Source organism: Oratosquilla oratoria, chromosome 40 (assembly GCF_046742065.1).
Source record: "Oratosquilla oratoria isolate Oo_2021 chromosome 40, ASM4674206v1, whole genome shotgun sequence".
In the NCBI taxonomy this organism is placed as follows: Eukaryota; Metazoa; Arthropoda; class Malacostraca; order Stomatopoda; family Squillidae; genus Oratosquilla; species Oratosquilla oratoria.
Window position 1 is genome coordinate 8,020,771 of NC_134816.1, and position 24,805 is coordinate 8,045,575.

Here is a 24,805-nt window from a genome sequence, read left to right on the forward strand (position 1 = left end):
TATGTTAGAGGACACAAAGATAACATTAAATAAGATAATGGAAGATGGAGGAAGAATAGTTATGATGGGCGACTTTAATTGCAAAGAAATCTGCTTGAAGAGATGACAGTAAAGGGTGGAGACGGCTCATGGGGAAACTTCCTACTTGAGATGATTACTGACAATACAATGACACAGTGCATACAGGAGAACACTAGGTATAGAAATGAGAAAGAACCATCGAGACTAGACCTAATAATTACATCTGAACCTAGAATAGTGGACAAGATTGAATATATAACACCAATAAGTAAAAGTGACCACATATTGATTGAACTGGGACTAAATGAAGAAAAATACATGAAAAGAAATGAACAATATAGAAAAGGAAGAATGATGTATGAAAAAACAAACTTTGATTAAATAAGAAAATTCTTTCAAAAAGAAAACTGGGAAGAAATATACAAAGAAGAAACAACAGTGGAAGAGAAATGGAATATTTTGACAAAAATTTACAAAAAAGGAGTGGAAAAGTATGTCCCAAGACAAAAACAAGAAAACAAATATGTAAAATGCTGGTACAACAAAAGTTGTAGGGAGTTAAAAGACAAAAGAGACAAAGCCTGGACCAGATGGAAAAAAGACAGAAGGCCTGAAAAATGGAAAATATATACGTGTTATAGAAATGAATATGTACAAGCATGCAGAGAGAAAAGAGAAAATATGAAAAAGATGTCATAGAAAAGTGTAAAGATCAGCCAAAACTATTCTACAGATTTGTAAACAACAAATTGAAAAACAAACAATACTTGGAGAAATTAAGACAAGTAGGAGTTGAATACACAGAGGAAATTGAAATGGCGGAAATTATGAACAAACATTTTAAATCAGTGTTTACAAGGGAGAACATACAACCTGAAGAGATCGAATGGAAAGAGAAAGTCCCTCCTATGAAAGAAATAGAAGTAACAAAGAATGAAATAATGAAACACTTGAGTAATCTTGATGTCAGAAAATCGCATAGACCAGATGAAATAGCAAACTGGATTTTGAAAGAATACAGGAACGAACTGGCAGACAAAATACATAGCATAATAAACAGTTCCTTGTAAGAAGGAAAAGTTCCAGGAGATTGGAAAAAAGCAAATATAGTACCTATATATAAAGGGGGAAATAAAGAAGACCCTACCAACTATAGATCAGTCTCTCTATCAAGTACAATAGCAAAAATTTGTGAAAGAATTATCAAAAGTAGATGGGTAAAATATTTAGAAAAAAACAACGTGCTAAATCCAAGGCAATTTAGATTCAGACAAGGACGATCATGCGTCACCAATTTAATATGTTTCTATTCAAGGCTAATAGATATAATACAAGAGAGAGATGGATGGGCTGATTGTGCATTTCTAGACCTAAAAATAGCTTTTGACAAAGTACCACATAAGAAGTTGCTTAAGAAATTAGAAACCGAAGGAGGAATACAGGGCAAACTGCTTAAATGGATGGAAGACTTTTTGCAAGAAAGGAAAATGAGAGTAGTGATAAGAGACAAACACTCCAGATGGGATGAAGTAATAAAGTATGGGAATGGAGTAGGTAGTGGGAAATGGAGTTCAACACTAAAAAGTGTAGTATAATGGAATTTGGAAAAAGCAAAACAGAATAACAGGATCATATAAATTGAGAGAAGGAATGAAAAAAGTAAAAAATGAGAAGGACCTGGGAGTCATTGTTATGAATAATATGTCATCTGTGAAACATATAAATAAGATTTTTGGAGAAACTTATAATCTAATAAGAACAATCAAAGTGGCATTTACATACCTGGATGAAGAAATGGTGAAGAAAATTCTAATCACTCTGATAAGACCAAGATTGGAATATGCAGCAACGATGTGGTCACCAAGTACAAAAAAAAAATTATAAAAAAAAACTTGAAAGAATACAAAGAGCAATTACAAAATTGGCACCAACACTCTCAGAACTATCATATGAAGAGAGACTAGCAAAACTTGAACTACAGACACTAGAGCAAAGAAGAGAGAGAGGAGATTTGATAGCTATTTACAGAATCATGAAAGGCATAGAAATTATTGATTGAGAGAATCTGATAAAATGAGATGATAGAAATACAAGAGGACAAGGAAAGAAAATCAAGAAAAACAGCTATAGAAGAGATGTGAAAAAGAACAGCTTTCCTCACAGAGTAATAGACAGTTGGAACAAGTTAGATGAGAAAGTGGTGTGTGCAAAAACAATACATGAATTTAAAAACAGTTTAGATCAAATGAGATATGAAGACGGGACTCCACGAGCATAGCTCCCCTTCCCGTAAAATACAGCTAGGTAAATACACACCCTTTCGTCCAGGAAGTGCCTTATTGTATTTATAGGAAAAAGGAGAGCTCGTGGTATAGTGGGGGGGTGATAGGGAAGGAGAAAGGTAGGGATTATTGAGGGAAATGGAAGGAAATGAGGAAGAGGGGGACATGGTCCAGGAGGCCAGGCGTCTTGTAAACAAAAGGCGGACTGATGACGTTGACTTTGGTGATGACGGGATCAACAAAAATGTAAAGACTAGAAGTGTAGATAAGAGCAGCACAGTGGAAGGTGATGAAAGTAGTTTCCAGGGATTTAAAGAGGGTGGGGGGGATAGCAACCTCCCCGATTTGCAGGACTAGAGGAGAAATTTGATAAGATGACCGAGCATTGGGAAAACAGGTTCGGTAACGTAGCCAAAATTGCACACAGAGTTGAAAAATTGGAAGAACTAGAGAAGGCGAACAAAAACTTAACTTTAGAAATAGAAGAATTAAAAAGACAGTTAAAAGAAGTTAAAGATGAGAATGAGGAATTAAAGAGGAATAATAAAGACAATAAAGAGGCCATAGCAAAGGAAGCACAGGGCTTGAAAAAAAATCCAAGAAAACAGTAAAGTTGCATTTACTGACATAATTAAACAGCAAATGAAAGAAACTGAAGACTCAGTTATTAAAGTGACGAGACAGGAGAATATAGTAAGAGAATTAGCAGACAAAAAGAAATGTATAATTATATTAAGAATGGAAGAGAAATTTAACCAAAATAGAACCACAAGAATTAAAGAGGAAAAAGAAAAAGTAAACAGTTTACTAGAATTAGTTCAGGAAGATGAACCTGAAATCATGAAACAAATTGAAGGTGATGTTTAGGCTCGGAAAATATAATACAGATAAGACCACACCAATTAAGATTAAATTCAGGTCACAAACAACAGCAGAGAATATCTTAGCAAAAACAGGGAAGCTAGCAGCAAGTGAACAATATAAAAACGTATGGATAAAAAGAGAAATGAATAAAGAGGAAAGAGAGGAAGAAAATGAAAAGGAAAGAAGCTAAAGAAAAAACGAGAACAGAACGGAGTCAGAAAAGGAAGAATTCTACTGGAGAGTAGTGAATATGAAAGTGAGGAAATGGACCATAACAAAGAGAAACAAAAAAGAAACAGAAAATACAATGGAAATAACAGAAAGTTAAGAGTGTCCTACACAAATATAGATGGATTAATAACAGGACTGAATGAACTGAACGAGTATCTGAAGGAAAAAGAACCGGACATAATGGGAATTGTAGAGACAAAATTAAAAGGTCCACTACCACCCAACAGCATAGGACACAATGCATATAATTATTGGATTAGAAACAGAGAAATAAAACAAGGGGGTGGAGTTATGTTCCTGGCTAAGAAGGATATAAACGTGAAGTGTGTCACATATGGAAAGAATAAAGTAGAGACGATTATGATAGAAGTAGAAGACAGAGATAAGAAGAGCAGAAAGTTTGTAATAAACTACGTGCCCCCAAAAACAGCCTCATGGGAAGAGAGTGAACATAAAAGTATGTTAGAAGACACAAAGATAACATTAAACAAGATAATGGAAGATGGAGGAAGAATAGTTATGATGGGCGACTATAATTGCAAAGAAGTCTGCTGGGAAGAGATGACTGTAGAGGGTGGAGAAGACTCAGGGGGAAATGTTCTACTTGAGATTATTATTGACCACACAATGACACAATGGATTCAGGAGAACACTAGGTATAGTAATGAAGAAGAACCATTGAGACTAGACCTAATAATCACATCAGAACCTGAAATAGTGGAAAAGATAGAATACCAGGCACCAATAAGTAAAAGTGACCACATATTGATAGAACTAGAACTAAATGAGAAAAAATACATGAAAAGAAATGAACAATATAGAAAAGGAAAATTGAGGTATGAAAAAACAAACTTTGATAAAATAAGAAAATTCTTTAAAAATGTAAACTGGGAAAGACTACACAAAGAAGATACAACAGTAGAAGAAAAATGGAATATTATGACAAAAATTTATAAAAAAAAAAAAAAAAGAGTGGAAAAGTATGTCCCAAGACAAAAACAAGAAAAAAATATGTAAAATGCTGGTACAACAAAAGTTGTAGGGAGTTAAAAGACAAAAGAGACAAAGCTTGGACCAAATTGAAGAAAGACAAAAGACCTGAAAATGGAAAATATATACTAGTTATAGAAATGAATATGTACAAGCATGCAGAGAGAAAAGAGAAAATATGAAAAAGATGTCATAGAAAAATGTAAAGATCAACCAAAACTATTCTACAGATTTGTAAACAACAAACTGAAAAACAAACAAGATTTGGAGAAATTAAGACAAGGAGGAGTTGAATACACAGAGGAAATAGAAATGGCGGAAATTATGAACAAGCATTTTAAATCAGTGTTTACAAGGGAGAACATACAACCGGAAGAGATCGTATGGAAAGAGAAAGTCCCTCCTATGAAAGAAATAGAAGTAACAAAGAATGAAATAATGAAACACTTGAGTAATCTTGATGTCAGAAAATTACATGGACCAGATGAAATAGCAAACTGGATTTTGAAAGAATGCAGGAATGAACTGGCAGACAAAATACATAGCATAATAAACAGTTCCTTGTAAGAAGTAAAAGTTCCAGGAGATTGGAAAAAAGCAAATATAGTACCTATATATAAAGGGGGAAATAAAGAAGACCCTACCAACTATAGACCAGTCTCTCTAACAAGTACAATAGCAAAATTTTGTGAAAGAATTATCAAAAGTAGATGGGTAAAATATTTAGAAAAAAACAGCGTGCTAAATCCAAGGCAATTTGGATTTAGACAAGGACGATCATGCGTCACCAATTTAATATGTTTCTATTCAAGGCTAATAGATATAATACAAGAGAGAGATGGATGGGCTGATTGTGCATTTCTAGACCTAAAAATAGCTTTTGACAAAGTACCACATAAGAAGTTGCTTAAGAAATTAGAAACTGAAGGAGGAATACAGGGTAAACTGCTTAAATGGGTGGAAGACTTTTTGCAAGAAAGAAAAATGAGAGTAGTGATAAGAGACAAACACTCCAGATGGGATGAAGTAATAAGCGGTGTTCCACAAGGAACCGTTCTGGCCCCAATAATGTTTGCTATATATATTAATGATATGGATGAAGAAATTGAAAGTTATATGAGCTTCTTTGCAGATGATGCAAAACTGTTAAAAAAAAAAGTGAACACGGAAGAAGATTGTGAGTCACTACAGAGTGATCTAAATAAAATATGGGAATGGAGTAGGTAGTGGGAGATGGAGTTCAACACTAAAAAGTGTAGTATAATGGAATTTGGAAAATGCAAAAACAGAATAACAGGATCATATAAATTGGGAGAAGAAGGAATAAAAAAAAAAGTAGAAAATGAGAAGGACCTGGGAGTCATTGTTATGAATAATATGTCACCTGAGAAACATATAAATAAGATTTTTGGAGAAACTTATAATCTAATAAGAACAATCAAAGTGGCATTTACATACCTGGATGAAGAAATGGTGAAGAAAATTCTAATCACTCTGATAAGACCAAGATTGGAATATGCAGCAACGATGTGGTCACCAAGTACAAAGAAATGTGTAAAAAAAAATTAAAAGAATACAAAGAGCAATTACAAAATTGGCACCAACACTCTCAGAACTATCATATGAAGAGAGACTAGCAAAACTTGAACTACAGACACTAGAGCAAAGAAGAGAGAGAGGAGATTTGATGCTATTTACAGAATCATGAAAGGCATAGAAATTATTGATTGAGAGAATCTGATAAAATGAGATGATAGAAATACAAGAGGACACGGAAAGAAAATCAAGAAAGACAGCTATAGAAGAGATCTGAAAAAGAACAGCTTTCCTCACAGAGTAATAGATAGTTGGAACAAGTTAGATGAGAAAGTGGTGTGTGCAAAAACAATACATGAGATATGAAGATGGGACACCACGAGCATAGCTCCCCTTCCCGTAAAATACAACTAGGTAAATACAACTAGGTAAATACAAGATGCTTCATAACCTGGTTGGGAAGTGTTTACATTTAAGGACATTTAGTCATGTGATGTTACATCACCCGGGCCTGGTAACACTTGGAGCATTTTTTACAATATTCTTAATTATAAAATCATCAAGTTTATATAAACCTAAACTTAAATTGATATTTTCTTCAAAGGTATGCTTAATATGATTAGATTCGATAATGTTTCTTTCTAATAAAAACCTACAAGAAATTATTTTCTTAGAATTATCTCAGTCAATAGGATGGTTGTGGTCTCTTACATGAACAAAAAGGCCACTGGAAATTTGCCCACTCCTTACACTATACTTGTGTTGATTTATCCTTGTTTGTAAATCTTTGCCAGTTTGGCCAATATAAAATTTGTTACATTTAAGGCATGGAATAGAGTAAACACAACCTTCATTTACTTCAGGTGAATTTTTAATTAGCTTACTTTTTATAGTATTGTTTGTGAAAACTAAGTTGATATTAAATTGTTTGAGAATATTAGGCAGTCCGATAAATTTTTCACTATAAGGAAAAAACAGAAGGTTCTTTTTGTGAAATCTTTCCTTTCATGTGAGGTGTTATGGATTTGTAAGCCATTTTATGAGCAGTGTCTCCTAAGTGTTTTGGATATATTAACTCAGAAGCTATGTTATATATTTTCCTCAGCTCAATATCCAAAATTCAGGGCTACATATCCTGTAAGCTCTAAGAAACATGGAACTAAACACAGAAAGTTTTGTTTTTTGATGATGAGCCAAGTAAAAGTCGACTTATGATGAGACATTAGTTGGTTTACTATAAACATCATACTTAAATTGTCTACCATTATGATGAATTAAAATATCCAAAAATGGTAATTTATTTTCTATTTCTATTTCAAAAGTGAAATCCAGGAAGAATATTTTCTTGTTGACAGACGAGATTAAATGATATTGCTGTTTCTGCATTATTTATCTTTTTGTTAAGAACTCATACGGACAGCTACTCAGCAAACTATCAGTCCAACACCGTAAACTAGCAAGAGAAATTGAAGTTCTTAACAAAAAGATAAATAATGCAGAAACAGCAATATCATTTAATCTCGTCTGTCAACAAGAATATATATATATATATATGTATATACATATATATATATATATATATATATATATATATATATGTACTGTATATATATATATATATATATATATATATAAATATACATATATACACACACACACATATATATATATATATATATATATATATATATATATATATATAGATATAGATATAGATATATTATATATATATACATATATATATATATATATGTATATATATATACTTATTTATACAAATATATATATACATATATATATATATATATATATATATATATATATATATATATATATATATACATATATATATATATTTATACAAATATATACATATGTATATATATATATATATATGTATATATATATATTATATATATATATATATACTGTATATATATATATATATACATATATATACAGTATATGTATATATATATGTGTATATATATATATGATATATATATTCAGTATATATACATGTATATGTATATATATATTTATATATATATATATATATATACATATATATATGTATGTATGTATGTATATATATGTGCAGCCAGACCTCACCAAACAAGTGTTAGGTTCCTTGGCCCATCATGTGGGACGAAATTCGTGTTGGGCGAATATGTAGTACGGATCACTATGATTGCACATGTGGATGGGGTAAATAAAAGTTAAGGTTAAGTGGTATTTTGTATTATTAAGTTACAAGCAACCAACACAAGCAGTTTACTCCTTCTCACTGACCCTAAGTTGTAGGCCTGCCACATCTCTGCCCAGGCATACAGAGTTGCCACATCTAACCTATGTAGGACATACTTATTTAGTGTATACAGAATTACATTATGAACATGGTTACATATAGAGCATCTACATGCTAAGATGTTACAGGAAAAGGTAGGCTGGATATGGATAGAATATATGCATAGGTATACATAGTTATATATCATGTGGTGAGGCATTGACATACTGGCATGTTTTGCTTACTGTGCTAGAGAATGTGCATAGGTAAATATGCAGTTATAAATTATGCATTACCTTACATTACATATACCAATATGTGTTTGTAATGCATTTGTTTCCCAAGGAATAGTTTAAGGATGGCCTTTTGCCACTATTGCCCATTTCCAGTACTTTGCATACTTTGGTATTAAACTCATTTCCCAATCTTGGCTCCATGCAAAAATAGTATCCAGATCTTTTTGCAATTTTCTACCATCCTCCTCATTTTTCACCCTTCTCATGATTTTTATATCATCTGCAAACATGTTAGCATAGCTTGTTGTTCCTTCCATCATGTCATTAATATAAGAAACATTATTGGTGCAAGCACTGAACCTTGTAGAACTCTGCTCATTACTGCTCTCCAGCTTGACATCTTATCCTTTACTACTGCCTTCATGTATATTTCCTTCAAAAAGTATTTAATCCATTCTAATAGCTCCAGTTTCCAAATAAGTCAACTGTGAGGTACTTTATCAAAAACCTTTTCTACGTCCAGGTATATGAAATCCACCCATCCCTCTCTCTTTTGCAGCACATCACTCATGAGTAAAAGCTTAAAAGCTTTGATTTACATGACTTTCCAGATCTGAAGTCAAACTGACTGCCTGTCAAAATGTTCATCTTTTCAAGATATTTGGTCCATCCATCTTTCATGTATTTTCACTATTGTGCTGGTTAGTGGTACTGGCCTATAATTTAGTGGTGTTTCTTTGTTTCCACCTTTGTGAATTGGCACCACATTTGCCCTTTTCTAATCAAGTGACACAATGCCTTCTTTCAATGAATATGTAAAAAGACTATGGACCTTATTCACTAGTTGTTCCCTGCATTCTTTAAGTATCCAGTTTGATATCCTGTCAGGTCCTGAGGCCTTTGTCACATCCAATGATCTCAGGAGACTGAGCACTTCCCTCACTTCTGTTAAACCTATTTTTTTTTTTTTTTTTGCTCCACTTGCTTTTCTCAAAAAAGTTGCACTCTTTTGTGAAGACCTTTTGGAAACCTTCATTCATTATTTCTGCTTGAGCTGAGGATTCTTCAAAGACCTCACCATCTACTATCAAGCTGGTGATTTCTTCCCTGTGTCTCAATTAATTATTTATGAACCCGTAAAATTGTTTTGGTTCATCTTTGCATTTTTCTACTACACATCATTCAAAATTGCTTTCTTCTTCCCTGTGAATTCTGGTATAGTTATTCCTAGTTTGTTTGTAAGGTTCCTTTGTTTTATTGCTTCTTTTCTTTCTCCATTTTCCCCAAGCCACATCCCTGGCTTTTTTTTTTTTTTTTTTGGCAATCTCTCACCTTTTGTTAAACCAATCCTGTTTTTGCTTATTCCCTTCTCTAGTCTGTGGCACATGTTTGTTCACTCCTAGGTTATAAATATCAAGAAAGATTTCCCATTTCCTCCTTATTCCTGTGGAATTCATGAATTCCTCCCAGTTGGCTTCTTCAAAGAATTTTCCCAGCCCAAAGTAACCTGCTCTCCTAGAATTGAGTCTCCCTTGCCTGTATAATTCATTCCTTGGCTCTTTTGCCTCATCCTCCAGCTGAAATTCAATTATAACATGGTCACTTATTCCTATTAGGCAAAGGTAGTTCAAGGACCTGATGATGTATGGCTCTTTGGTTAGTAATAGATCTAATCTTGTGGGAGTATCATCTCTTACCCAGGTCACTTTCTTTACCCACAGGGTCACTGTGTTTAACATTGCTATACTTAACGGTGTATTTCCTCATGAATCTGCTTTACTGCTTGCTTCCCATTCCTCACAGTTGACGTCACCACAATTAAAATTTTCAACACGAACTATGTTACTTTGTTCAGTATGTTTCTTTAGGAAAAGAGTTGTATCCTTTAACATTTCTTGATATTCAATTTCATCCAAAGACCTTGTCTTGGGGGGGGGGGGAACATATGCCACTATGAAGCTTTATTGTGTCCTTTAGTACTGATCTTTAAGCGAGTTTCTTCAGACTTGCCTTAACTCAGATTTACTTCTTCCATCTTTATGTCATTTCTCACCACAAACATTACTCCTCCACCCTTTTTATCTTCTCTAGATGTATTTGTTTTTCCCCAACTGTATATCAAGTATTTTGGAAGTTAGTCTCTATTAGATACAATATATCAGGTTCATTTATTATCAAGTAATAATTTATCTGCAACCAAACTGATAGTAAACATTAGCATATGCTATTCTAAGTTTCCTTGTAGTGCTTACTTTGCAGTACTGCTTTCTCATTTTCTTAGAAACTATTTTCTCACCTTATGATTGACAACTCAAAAAACAAAAAAAAAACAAAAACAAAAAAATCTTCGGTCCTATCATTTTTTGCTACGGCTTCCACTAAGAGCTTTTGTGCCTTTGTTCATTCCTTTTTGTTAGTATCTTTCCTCATCCAAATATTTTTTAACCTTTCTTCTCATGCTAACTTCCAAGACTTGCTGATTATTTCTTTTGCCATGGCTTGCAACTTGATCTCTATTTTCATTGGACATGCACAATTTTTCTTATACTTGCATAACCTATATACAGATTGACCTCTCATTAACGGACTGAAAGGGGGGTAACGGTGTCCATTGATGTGAATAAACCATTGATTTGGAGTGGTTTGTATATTTACCTAGTTGTATTTACCTAGTTGTATTTTACGGGAAGGGGAGCTATGCTCGTGGGGTCCCGTCTTCATATCTCATTTGATCTAAACTATTTTTAAATTCATGTATTGTTTTTGCACACACCACTTTCTCATCTAACTTGTTCCAACTGTCTATTACTCTGTGAGGAAAGCTGTTCTTTTTCAAATCTCTTCTATAGCTGTCTTTTTTTATTTTCTTTCCGTGTCCTCTTGTATTTCTGTCATCCCATTTTATCAGATTCTCTCTATCAGTAATTTCCATGCCTTTCATGATTCTGTAAATAGCTATCAAATCTCCTCTCTCTCTTCTTTGCTCTAGTGTCTGTAGTTCAAGTTTTTCTAGTCTCTCTTCATATGATAGTTTTGAGAGTGTTGGTGCCAATTTTGTAATTGCTCTTTGTATTCTTTCAAGTTTTCTTATACATTTTTTTGTACTTGGTGACCATATCGTTGCTGCATATTCCAATCTTGGTCTTATCAGGGTGATTAGGATTTTCTTCACCATTTCTTCATCCAGGTATGTAAATGCAACTTTGATTTTTCTTATTAAATTATAAGTTTCTCCAAAAATCTTATTTATATGTTTCTCAGGTGACATATTATTCATAACAATGACTCCCAGGTCCTTCTCATTTTCTAATTTTTTTATTCCTTCTTCTCCCAATTTATATGCTCCTGTTATTCTGTTTTTGCTTTTTCCAAATTCCATTATACTACACTTTTTTGTATTGAACTCCATCTCCCACTTCCTACTCCATTTCTGTACTTTATTTAGATCTCTCTGTAGTGATTCACAATCTTCTTCAGTTTTCACTCTTTTCAGTAGTTTTGCATCATCTGCAAAGAAGCTCATATAGCTTTCAATTCCTTCATCCATATCATTAATATATATAGCAAACATTATTGGGGCCAGAACTGTTCCCTGCGCAACACCGCTTATTACTTCATCCCATTTTGAGTGCTGATTTCTTATCACTACTCTCATTTTTCTTTCTTGCAAAAAGTCTTCCATCCAATTTAGTAGTTTGCCCTGTATTCCTCCTTCAGTTTCTAATATCTTAATCAACTTCTTATGTGGTACTTTGTCAAAAGCTTTCTTTAGGTCTAGAAATGCACAGTCCACCCACCCATCTCTTTCTTGTATTATATCTATTAGCCTTGAATAGAAACATATTAAATTGGTGACGCATGATCGTCCTTGTCTGAATCCAAATTGCCTTGGATTTAACACGTTTTTTTCTAAATATTTTACCCATCTACTTTTGATCATTCTTTCACAAATTTTTGCTATTGTACTTGTTAGAGAGACTGGTCTATAGTTGGTAGGGTCTTCTTTATTTCCTCCTTTATATATAGGTACTATATTTGCTTTTTTCCAATCTTCTGGAACTTTTCCTTCTTTCAAGGAACTGTTTAGTATGCTATGTATTTTGTCTGCCAGTTCATTCCTGCATTCTTTCAGTATCCAGTTTGCTATTTCATCTGGTCCATGCGATTTTCTGACATCAAGATTACTCAAGTGTGTTAATATTTCATTCTTTGTTACTTCTATTTCTTCCATAGGGGGGACTTTCTCTTTCCATTCGTTCTCTTCCGGTTGTATGTTCTCCCTTGTAAACACTGATTTAAAATGTTTGTTCATAATTTCCGCCATTTCCATTTCCTCAGTGTATTCAACTCCCTCTTGTCTTAATTTCTCCAAGTCTTGTTTGTTTTTCAGTTTATTGTTTACAAATCTGTAGAATAGATTTGGTTGATCTTTACACTTTTCTATGATATCTTTTTCATATTTTCTCTTTTCCTCTCTGCACGTTTGTACATATTCATTTCTATAACAGGTATATATTTTCCAATTTTCAGGTCTTCTGTCTTTTTTCCATCTGGTCCAGGCTTTGTCTCTTTTGTCTTTTAACTCCCTACAACTTTTGTTGTACCAGCATTTTACATATTATTATTCTTGTTTTTGTCTTGGGACATACTTTTCCACTCCTTTTTTGTAAATTTTTGTCAAAATATTCAATTTCTCTTCTACTGTTGTTTCTTCTTTGTATATTTCTTCCCAGTTTTCCTTTTGAAAGAATTCTCTTATTTTATCAAAGTTTGTTTTTTCATACATCATTCTTCCTTTTCTATATTGTTCATTTCTTTTGATATATTTTTCTTCATTAAGTTCCAGTTCAATCAATATGTGGTCACTTTTACTTATTGGTGTTTTATATTCAATTTTGTCCACTATTCTAGGTTCAGATGTAATTATTAGGTCTAGTCTCGATGGCTCTTCTTCATTTCTATACCTAGTGTTCTCCTGTATCCATTGTGTCATTGTATGGTCAGTAACCATCTCAAGTAGAGCGTTTCCCCATGAGCCGTCTCCACCCTTTACTGTCATTTCTTCCCAGCAGATTTCTTTGCAATTAAAGTCGCCCATCATAACTATTCTTCCTCCCTCTTCCATTGTCTTGTTTAATGCTATCTTTGTGTCCTCTAACATACTTTTATGTTCACTCTCTTCCCATGAGGCTGTTTTCGGGGGCACATAATTTATCACAAACTTTCTGCTCTTCTTATCTCTGTCTTCTACTTCCATCATTATCATCTCTACTGTATTCTTTCCATATGTGACACACTTCACGTTTATATCCTTCTTAGTCAGGAACATAACTCCACCCCCTTCCTTTTTCACTCTGTTTCTAATCCAATAATTATATGCATCATGTCCTACACTGTTGGGTGGTAGTGGACCTTTTAATTTTGTTTCTACAATTCCCATTATGTCTGGTTCTTTTTCCTTCAAATAATCATTCAGCTCATTCAATCCTGTTATTAATCCATGTATGTTTGTGTAAGACACTCTTAGTTTTCTGCCACTTCCATTGTGTTCTCTGTTTCCCTTTTGTTTTTCTCTTGTATGTCGACTTTCTTTAGTTTCATATTCACTACTCTCCAATAGAATCTCTCTTTTTCTGACTCCGTTCTTCTCTCGTTTTTTTTTCCCTTAGCTTCAAGTCTTTTCTGTTTTTCTTCCTCTCTTTCCTCTTTATTCATATTGTTCATTTGTTGCTAGTTTCCCTGTTTTGGATAAGATATTCTCAGCCGTAGTTTGTGACCTGAATTTAATCTTAATTGGTCTGGTCTTGTCTGTACTATATTTCCCGAGCCTGAATTTCTCTTCGATTTGTTTCATTATTTCTGGTTCCTCTTCCTGAACTAATTCTAGTAAATTTCTTACTTTTTCATTTTCCTCTTTGATTCTTGTGGTTCTATCTGGGTTATGTTTCTCTTCCATTCCTAATATAATTATACATTTCTTTCTGTCTGCTAAGTCTCTTACTATATTCTCCTTCTGTCTCATCACTTTAATAACTGAGTCTTCATAGTGTTCTTTCATTTGCTTTAATAACTGAGTCTTCAGTTTGTTCATTCATTTGCTGTCTGATTATGTCAGTGAATGCAACTTTGCTATTTTCTTGGATTTTTTTCCAACCCTCCTTGTTCTCCTTATTATTCTCCTTTAAGACTTTATTCTCTTCTTTTACTTCTTTTAACTGTTTTTTTTTTTAATTCTTCAATTTCCTTAGTTAAGTTTTTGTTCGCCTTCTCTAGTTCTTCCAATTTTTCAACTCTCTGCACAATGTTGTTAACGTGACCGAACTTAAATTCCCAGTGCTCGATCATCTTATCGAGTTTCTCTTCTAGTCTTGTTAATCGGGGGGGGGTTGTGTCCCCCCCACCCTCTTTAAATCCCTGGAAAATATTATCATCATCTTCTACTGTATTGCTCTTATCTATACTTCTAATCTTTACATTTTTGTTAGACATTTCATTATCGCTAAATTGGTCCGGCCCTCATTTGTTTAGATTTCGTCTGCCTGCCTGGGCCAAGTCCTCACCTTCCTCATTTCCTTCCATTTTCCTCAGTAATCCCTCCCCTTCTCCTTTTTCCTTACTTTCCCTACACCACGAGCAATTTCCCCCCCACCCAGTAAATACAATAGGTACTTCCTTTGCTTTGGGATCCACGAAATTTCACTTTTTCTTCAGAACGTCGTCTATGCCGTCCGTTCGTTGAAGTGTGTGTGTGTGTGTGTATTGGGGGGGGAGATCACCTCTTAAGTTCTATAAAATCATAGTACAGTATACGTACACACATATTAATACCATAATACCTGTAATAATTTAATTAGTATGTACTGATACTAATAATATTGTACTATTGTAATTTCTATTTACCTTATGTGGGGAGAGATGAGTCTTCTTTTTGCTGTGATCGTATAGTGGGACTCAAAGTAGCAACTACTCTGAGTCAGAGGAGCTGCTATACTCCACTAACAGGTCTAGCACTGCCAGGATGCGTTGGCAGTGAGCGCGAGGTGCCTGGCTGTGGTGACAAAGAGCGCGATGTGGCTGGTTGTGGTGACTCTGATTCAAAACCTTGAAAGTCTAGTTCAGGAGTGGTTTTCCGGTTGAAAAAGGAGTCCAATTTTAACTGTATCCCTTTCTGATACTGTTCATGAATCAATGATTCTCTGAAAGTGCGCAAATGTTCATTATAAGCCTGAACGTCACCGTTAGCAGAGAGATCAACGTAAGTTATGAGCGTGTCAATAGCCTGGCGCACCTCCGACATCTTGGGTTTAACCGCCATTACCTCCTCTTCCGATCACGATCTTGTTAACTAGTAAACAAAACAAAGTGCGCGCCATCACGTCATCAGCCACTCAGCGGACAAACGCCGAACTAACGCACGCATTCACACTACCCGCGAAATTTAGACTGTCGGACCGGACCAGCAGATTTTGTCCGTTGCATCCGATATCCGGTAATACGGTGTCCGGTAATGAGAGGTCAATCTGTATGCAATCAATCTGGTTTGTTACATCAAAGTCCTTTCCTAGAATTGTTTATGTAATTTCCCTAATTATTTGCATTTTTTTTTTCTTGACGAAACTTCCATGAGGTGTTGTATTCTTGTTGGCATCCAAAGAGTAAAACACATCTACACATGTCTACATCTCTGACAAGAGATTCTTTCTCTCTCTCTCTCTTTTCATAACTTTGACTATTCCTTCTTCCAGGCTGTCTTTTGCTGTTGCTCCATGAACTCTAAAGGTCACTCTATTTCTCCTATCCTCATTTGTTAATGGCCTATCCTCTTTTCCCTATATGGTGTTTAGATTTTTTTTCTCTCTCATATATCAAAGTTTCGTTCTCCCTTCTCAGTTTATCAATCTCCATTTTTTTTAGCCAGGTTTTTATTCTTTTCCTGCTCAAGTCTATTCTCTAGATCGTGTAATCTAGCTTCATGTGAGGAAACTCTAAATCTTTCCAACTCTGTAAGAATTTCACTTACCTCTGTGGCAGAGTATCCAATTTGAGACTTATCTTGTTTTTCAAATTTATTTTCTGTAATATATCAATTAGTTTTTCTAATGGACTTACTTTTTTGGTGTAAACAAAACTAGAAATTAAATTTTATTTTGAGTTTTCTACCATGAGCGAATTCACAGACAAAGGCCACTATTTTGCTTCCTTTTCTCTCTTCAGAAGTTGAAATCAGTGACATTTTGGCTTTACTGTGACTTGAACAGCTTTTTTTCCTCCTATTCAATTTGCAATTAATTCAATCTATCTTTGCTTGATAGGCAGAGCTAATATTTACCTAGTTGTATTTACCTAGTTGTATTTTACGGGACTAGAGCTATGCTCGGTTTGACCCGTTTTTGTATCTCTCCACATCCAGTTTGCGTTTGAATTCGTGTATAGTTCTGGCATTGACTGTTTCACTATTCAATTTGTTCCAGACATCAATCACTCTGTGTGGGAAACTGTTCTTTTTCAGATCTCTTCTGTACCTGTCTTTCTTTAGTTTCTTTGCATGTCCTCTTGTTTCTCTTTGGTCCCATTTTAATAGATCATCTCTATCATGAACTTCCATTCCTTTTATCGTACAGTGGTGACGAAGATCACTATTTTTCCTTCCTGACTCTATCCTAATCTTGGAACCAGCAATATTTTGCCCCTATTGTGACCCTAAGATAGCGTTGATTCCCCCTGCTCACTCAGTCAAAATTTTACTCTGGCTTTGCCTATTAAAGGCAATTTGAAGAGTTACGGCAAGGGGAGCTACACTTGTGGTGTCCCGTCTCTGTGTCACGCCATATCTAATTTGTTCTTAAATTCTTGTATTGTTTTTGCATACACTATAGTTTCATCTGGTATTATTTGGATGATGGAGAACATAAACACAGGGGAAGGCACGGAACCCTAAACACTAACGTTTTGTTTGCGTAGAACTTCTTCAGAGAGTGTGCGGAAAACTGTAATTTACATTTATGTACTAAACTTAGTTATCTTGTCAGATACTTGGGAAAGGTAATTTTTCTGGCATGTTCTAGAATTAAAATACTAGTTTGTTTAGCTAAATTGATAAATCCTCCTCGATGGTTCGATGAATTCGTAATTGAAATATTTGCTGATTCTACAATTCTTCTAGTGAATTTATCAAAACCTTTATGCAGCACTTCGGCTCCTCTCCAGTTTGGTAAATGATCAAATTTTTCTGCATGAACTACTAAAGAATTAGACGTCCTATGTGCTTTTATGTCATTTCTATGTTCATAAATTCTTTTATTTAATCCCCTTGATGACTCGCCATAGTATGACATTGTGCAACCATTGCACGGGATTTTGTATACGACAGTGTTTTTGGAATTGGTCCTCTTTTCAGAAGTCTTTATCCAAATCACCTATCACCTTATTAGTTATTTTGGCTATGTTTAAACCTGTTTTTGTTGAATATTTGTCTATTATTGGTCAATTTTCTGAGCCAGGTACCAATATAAAATTGGTAGTATTTTTATCATTTCTCTCTTTCTTTCCACTATTATGAATATTTATTGCTTTTCTTTTTGTTCTCCTCAACATTCCCTCTGGGTAGCCGAGTTTATCAAAGGTCTTCATAATATAATCAAATTCTTCTAGGTATTCTTTGCTACATATTCGTAATGCCCTAAGAAAAAAGCCTATTACTATACCACTCTTTGTCCTATCATCATGTGCGGAGAAGTAATGTACCAAATCCTTTTTGTTTGTTTTCTTTCTGTATACTGAGAAAGTCACAGTTTTTCCTACTTGTCGTATTAATGTATCTAGGAAGGGCAATTGTCCATTTTGTTCCTCTTCCACTGTGAACTGGATATCGCTGTTGACCGTGTTAAGCATTCTCACTTTATTATTTACGTTAGTGTTTTCGGGGATGATAGCGAGGACGTCGTCTACATATCTAAACCAGTTTGATCCTCTACCATTAATTCTGATAAAGTTTTCTTTATCCAATAACTCCATGTATAGAGAGGCCATCACTGTACTTAAAGGACTACCCACAGCGAGACCTCTGTGTTGTTCATACTCGTCGCCATTAAAAGTAAACGCACCAAAATTTATGCATAAATCTATCAATTTTATATAATTTTGTTTACTTACGGGTAGGTCAGCATCGTTCATATCTTTTATTACTCTCTTTACTGCCTCTAATGCACCATCAGTGGAAACATTCATAAATAAAGCCTTAACGTCATAGCTTACTAACTTTTTCACCAAGAAATCTAAATTCTTTAGTCTTGTCAAAAGATCGTAGGAATTTTTCAAATGTGTATCACTGATCGACCCCATTGCCTGTGATAACGGTTTGGCTAGGCATTTTGCTAGTCTGTGGGGTGCACTGCCAACCCCTGAAGTTATGGTCACATTGAAGTGTTAGGTTTGTGAATTTTTGGTATGCCACACATCCTGGGAGGATTGGGGTCTTCTTCCAAAAGTCCCATTAATTTCTTTCCTTTTTCAGTTTTATTAAGAATTTTTCTGGCATGTATTTTGAATTTATCTGCTTCACTCGTTGCAAAACCTACATGTTTTTTGTGATAAGTATTGTTGTCATCTAAGAGCTCCAATATTTTACTGATATAGTCCTCTTTTGATAGGATCATGATACCACCTCCTTTATCTGCATTGGTGATTACTATGTCTTTGTCTAAGCCTAGATGTATTAAAGTTTTCTTGAGTCTTCTGGGGATGACGCATTAATTTTTATTGGCTAATACTTGGTAACAAATAACAATCCCCTGTTTGAATCCTTTTTCAATATTGCTGTCACTCCATCTATAATTTCTCTTCCATACATCCACCACTCTGTGGGGAAAGCTGTTTTTTTCAGGTCTTTTCTATAATTGTCCTTTTTGAGTTTCCTTCCATGTCCTCTTGTGTTTCTCTTATCCCAATTTTGTAAGTTATCTCTATCAAGGACTTCCACACCTCTCATAATTCTGTAGATGGTCAACAAGTCACCTCTTTCTTTTCTTTGTTCCAGCCTGTAGTTCTAGTTTTGACAATCTTTCTTCAAATGACATTTTTTATAGTGTTTGGGCAATCTTCATAGTTCCTCTGTGTGTATGTATTTACCTAATTGTAGTATACAGAATAAGAGTTATGCTTGTAGAATCCCGTCCCTGTATTCCCAAAGACCAATTCTGATCTTCAATTGTTCCATATTATTTTACTTTACTCTTCATCCAAACTATTCTATGAATCAACAATTTTGCACGGAAAGCAGTATTTTTATTATGCTACATGTAGTAATTTAATTTCATCTCATTGTCTTTAAGATATGTTCTTTATCAACTATGTCAACAACTTTCATGTCTAAACATTGCTAGTAGATCACTCTTTTATTTTCTCATCTAATTTAATTTTGGCATGGAGGACTTGACAGTATCTGTACTCATCACAAGTGTGAGTTTGAGTTGATATTTTCTTTGTGGATGCTTTCTTTTGTTCATTACTTTATTGAGTGTTTTTTTTTTTTTTTTTTTTTTTTCATACAGACCACCAACGCAGGCCATCGCGACTGGCACTGCGCACAGAGATGGCGCGGCCCTTCTACCGGGAGGACATTTTCTTTTCAGGGTCCATGAACAGGATCCCCCAGTACCAAAGTTCTGTAAGTAAAACTTCATCCACCTCCTATTGAAAAAATTACATTCACACTGGACAGACTTCTGACATTGTCCATTCATCATAAGGGAGCTATAAAAGGGAGTCTTTTAACTTATAAATTATTAAGAGGTGAGGCAGAACATAGTCCTTGCCTATGTATTTTCCTTCAAACACTATGTTCAATATGCAGTATTCCAATATCAACGTATCTTTTACTTTATGCATACCTCCAGAAGACTATAGATGTTCATTTCATAATAACAGAAGTGCAAAGAATATTTTCATTGCCTATATATTCTTCTCTGAATACAACTTTTAGTATGTTGTATTCCAGTATTAATGTATTTCTGTATTTCACACAGGAGACAGTAGACAAGTACCATGCATCTGTAACTCAGCTACCACCAATGGCAGTCATTGCAGAGGAGGAGGCATCAAAGACCTGCTGTAGGTGTTGCCCAACTGCCATGGTCTATATCATCAACAAGATGTTTGACTTTTCTCTCCTGGCCTCACCCACTTTCATTGTCCTCTGCATTGCCGGGTCTATGTCCCTCCTGGCACTCTTCATTCCCTTCATGTTTCTCCCTGGTAGGTCATCATGAGTTTGTATGTTATTGCAAAGTAAACATGCTTTTATGTATTTGCCCAGAACATGGATGATCTGTCATGTACCTTCCTGGTAGGTGTTCTTTCTTGTGCCTTTGCCATGGAGGACCCTTTATATTTCAACCTGGTAGGTGCTCCTTCATGTCTTCCGTGGCCCTACCTTGAAGATTATCATGCATATGACTATGTAGTAGGACATTTTCAGATTCTTACATGGTAGCATGGCTGCCTGCCACTGAAGTTGATGTAATGGGACAAAAAAAAAAGAAGAGGAGGATGAGCAGTAGCAGTCACTAGTTGTCATCTCTATGTCAAAAAGAGGAGGAAAAATAATTTAAAGTGACAGAATAGGATGTTAAGTCTTGTCTGAAAAGTAGGGTTTTGAAGATGGGTGTGGGAGGGGGTTGAATCTCTCCTACACCAATCTTGCAAATCCACCACTTGTATATACTGTGTACCACATTGTTGACTGGATTACCAAACCACTCTATTTCAAATCACAGGTTCCAAATAGTTCAAAATCATATTTAGTCTAGTAAACCTAACTAAGAATATTCTCTACTGCAGAATTACTAAAGCAAAATTTCAAGCCATTAGAAAATAAATAGAAATATATGCAGAGACTGGTAGACAAGAGAGATTAAAAAAAAGAGAGAGCCAAATAGGTAGCCAAAATAATGATGGGTAGAGAAAAAAATAAAGAAGGATGTAAAAACTGATACAGGAATACAGATATCATCAATTATTTTCTCTTTGATACATAGATATGACTGGCTTATGCAAGATATAACACGATGTCATTGAAAACTAGCACCATACATAACTCAAACCCAAGATTTCCTACTTGTTGGGTAAGCGTGCTTACCGATTACACAATGACTGCCTCGAGTGACAACCAGCACATCTTCCCCCACTAAGCCCTCCTTCTCCCAGGGTCAACCCGGATGTGTTAACCAATAGCATAGTCCTATTCATCCTACACACTGTATTATACGGGAAGGGAGCTATGCTGTGTATTTACCTAGTTGTATTTTACGGGAAGGGAAGCTATGCTCATGGTGTCCCATCTTCATATCTCATTCTATAGTTGTCTTTCTTGATTTTCTTTCCATGTCCTCTTGTATTTCTATCATCCCATTTTATTAGATCCTCTCTATCAATAATTTCTATGCCTTTCATGATTCTGTAAATAGTTATGAAATCTACCCTCTCTCTTCTTTGCTCTAGTGTATGTAGCTCAAGTTTTGCTAGTCTCTCTTCATATGATAATTTTGAGAGTGTTGGTGCCAATTTTGTAATTGCTCTTTGTATTCTTTCAAGTTTTGTTATACATTGTTTTTGTACTTGATGACCACATCGTTGCTGCATATTCCAATCTTGGTCTTATCAACGTGATTAGTATTTTCCTCTCCATTTCTTCATCCAGGTATTTAAATGCCACTTTGATTGTTCTTATTAAATTATAAGTTTCTCCAAAAATCTTATTTATATGTTTCTCAGGTAACATATTATTCATAATAATGACTCCCAGGTCCTTCTCATTTTGAACTATTTTTATTCCTTCATCTCCCAATTTATATGATCCTATTATTCTTTTTTGGCTTTTTCCAAATTCCATTATACTACACTTTTTAGTATTGAACTCCATCTCCCACTTCCTACTCCATTCCCATACTTTATTGAGATCACTCTGTAGTGACTCACTATCTTCTTCCGTGTTTACTTTTTTGAATAGTTTTGCATCATCTGCAAAGAAGCTCATATAACTTTCAATTTCTTTATCCATATCATTAATATATATAGCAAACATTATTGGGGCCAGAACGGTTCCTTGTGGAACACCCAATTTGAGTGTTTATCTCTTATCACTACTCTCATTTTTCTTTCTTGCAAAAAGTCTTTCACCCATTTAAGCAGTTTGCCCTGTATTCCTCATTCGGTTTCTAATTTCTTAAGCAACTTCTTATGTGGTACTTTGTCAAAAGCTTTTTTTTAGGTCTAGAAATGCACAATCAGCCCATCCATCTCTTTCTTGTATTATATCTATTAGCCTTGAATAGAAACATATTAAATTGGTGATGCATGATTGTCCTTGTCTGAATCCAAATTGCCTTGGATTTAGCACATTTTGACAATTCTTTCACAATTTTTTGCTATTGTACTTGTTAGAGAGACAGGTCTATAGTTGTTAGGTTCTTCTTTATTTCCCCCTTTATATATAGGTACTATATTTGCTTTTTTCCAATCTTTTGGAACTTTTCCTTCTTTCAAGGAACTGTTTATTATGCTATGTACTTTGTCTGCCAGTTCATTCCTGCATTCTTTCAAAATACAGTTTGCTATTTCATCTGGTCTATGCGATTTTCTGACATCAAGATTAGTCAAGTGTTTCATTATTTCATTCTTTGTTACTTCTATTTCTTTCATAGGGCGGACTTTCTCTTCCCATTCAATCTCTCCACATTGTATGTTTTCCCTTGTAAACACTGATTTAAAATGCTTGTTCATAATTTCTGCCATTTCTATTTCCTCTGTGTATTCAACTCCTTGTCTTAATTTCTCTAAATCTTGTTTGTTTTTCAATTTATTGTTTACAAATCTGTAAAATAGTTTTGGTTGATCTTTACATTTTTCAATTACATCTTTTTAATATTTTCTCTTTTCCTCTCTGCACACTTGTACATATTCATTTCTATAACAAGTATGTATTTTCCATTTTTCAGGTCTTTTGCTTTCTTCAATTTGGTCCAAGCTTTGTCTCTTTTGTCTCTTAACTTCCTACAAATTTTGTTGTACCAGCACTTTACATATTCTTTTTCTTGTTTTTGTCTTGGGACATATTTTTCCACTCCTTTTTTTATATAAATTTTTGTCAAAATATTCCATTTCTCTTCCACTGTTGTTTCTTCTTTGTATATTCCTTCCCAGTTTTCTTTTTGAAAGAATTCTCTTATTTTATCAAAGTTTGTTTTTTCATACATCATTCTTCCTTTTCTATATTGTTCATTTCTTTTCATGTATTTTTCCTCATTTAGTTCCAGTTCAATCAATATGTGGTCACTTTTACTTATTGGTGTTTTATATTCAATCTTTTCCACTATTCTAGGTTCAGATGTGATTATTCGGTCTAGTCTCGATGGTTCTTCTTCATTTTTATACCTAGTGTTCTCCTGTATCCACTGTGTCATAGTATGGTCAGTAATCATCTCGAGTAGAACATTTCCCCATGAGTCGTCTCCACCCTTTACTGTCATCTCTTCCCAGCAGACTTCTTTGCAATTATAGTCGCCCATCATAACTATTCTTCCTACATCTTCCATTATCTTATTTAATGTTATCCTTGTGTCCTCTAACATACTTTTATGTTCACTCTCTTCCCACGAGGTTGTTTTTGGAGGCACATAATTTATCACAAACTTCCTGCTCTTCTTATCTCTGTCTTCCACTTCGATCATAATCATCTCTACTGTATTCTTTCCATGTGTGACACACCTCACGTTTACATCCTTTTTAGTCAGGAACATAATTCCACCCCCTTGTTTTGTCTTTCTGTTTCTAATCCAATAATTATTTGTATCATGTCCTTCACTGTTGGGTGGTAGTGGACCTTTTAATTTCGTTTCTACAATTCCCATTATGTCCAGTTCTTTTTCCTTCAGATAATCATTCAGCTCATTCAATCCTGTTATTAATCCATCTATATTTGTGTAAGACACTCTTAGTTTTCTGCCACTTCCATTGTGTTCTCTGTTTCCCTTTTATTTTTCTCTAGTATGTCGTATTTCTTTACTTTCATATTCACTACTCTCCAATAGAATTTCTCTTTTTCTGATTCTGTTCTCATCTCGTTTTTTTCCTTAGCTTCATGTCTTTTCATTTTTTCCTCCTCTCTTTCCTCTTTATTCATTTATCTTTTTATCCATACGTTTTTATATTGTTCACTTGCTGCTTGTTTCCCTGTTTTTGCTAAGATATTCTCTGCCGTCGTTTGTGACCTGAATTTAGTATTAATTGGTCTGGTCTTATCTGTACTATACTTTCCGAGTCTAAACATCTCTTCAATTTGTTTCATGATTTCAGGTTCATCT

The 24,805-nt window shown here is 34.4% G+C and overlaps 1 protein-coding gene across 8 annotated transcripts in view; it reads left to right on the forward strand.

Annotated features, from left to right (window-relative positions):
• The window catches only part of LOC143020629 (monocarboxylate transporter 9), a 541,387-nt gene that overhangs the window by 456,343 nt on the left and 60,239 nt on the right, over positions 1-24,805 (forward strand). For all 8 annotated transcript variants that reach the window (XM_076177112.1, XM_076177115.1, XM_076177114.1 and 5 more), the window contains 2 exons: positions 19,997-20,112; positions 20,471-20,699. In XM_076177112.1, coding sequence (XP_076033227.1) covers positions 19,997-20,112; positions 20,471-20,699 — 345 coding nt within the window. The remainder of the gene's footprint in view (positions 1-19,996; positions 20,113-20,470; positions 20,700-24,805) is intronic.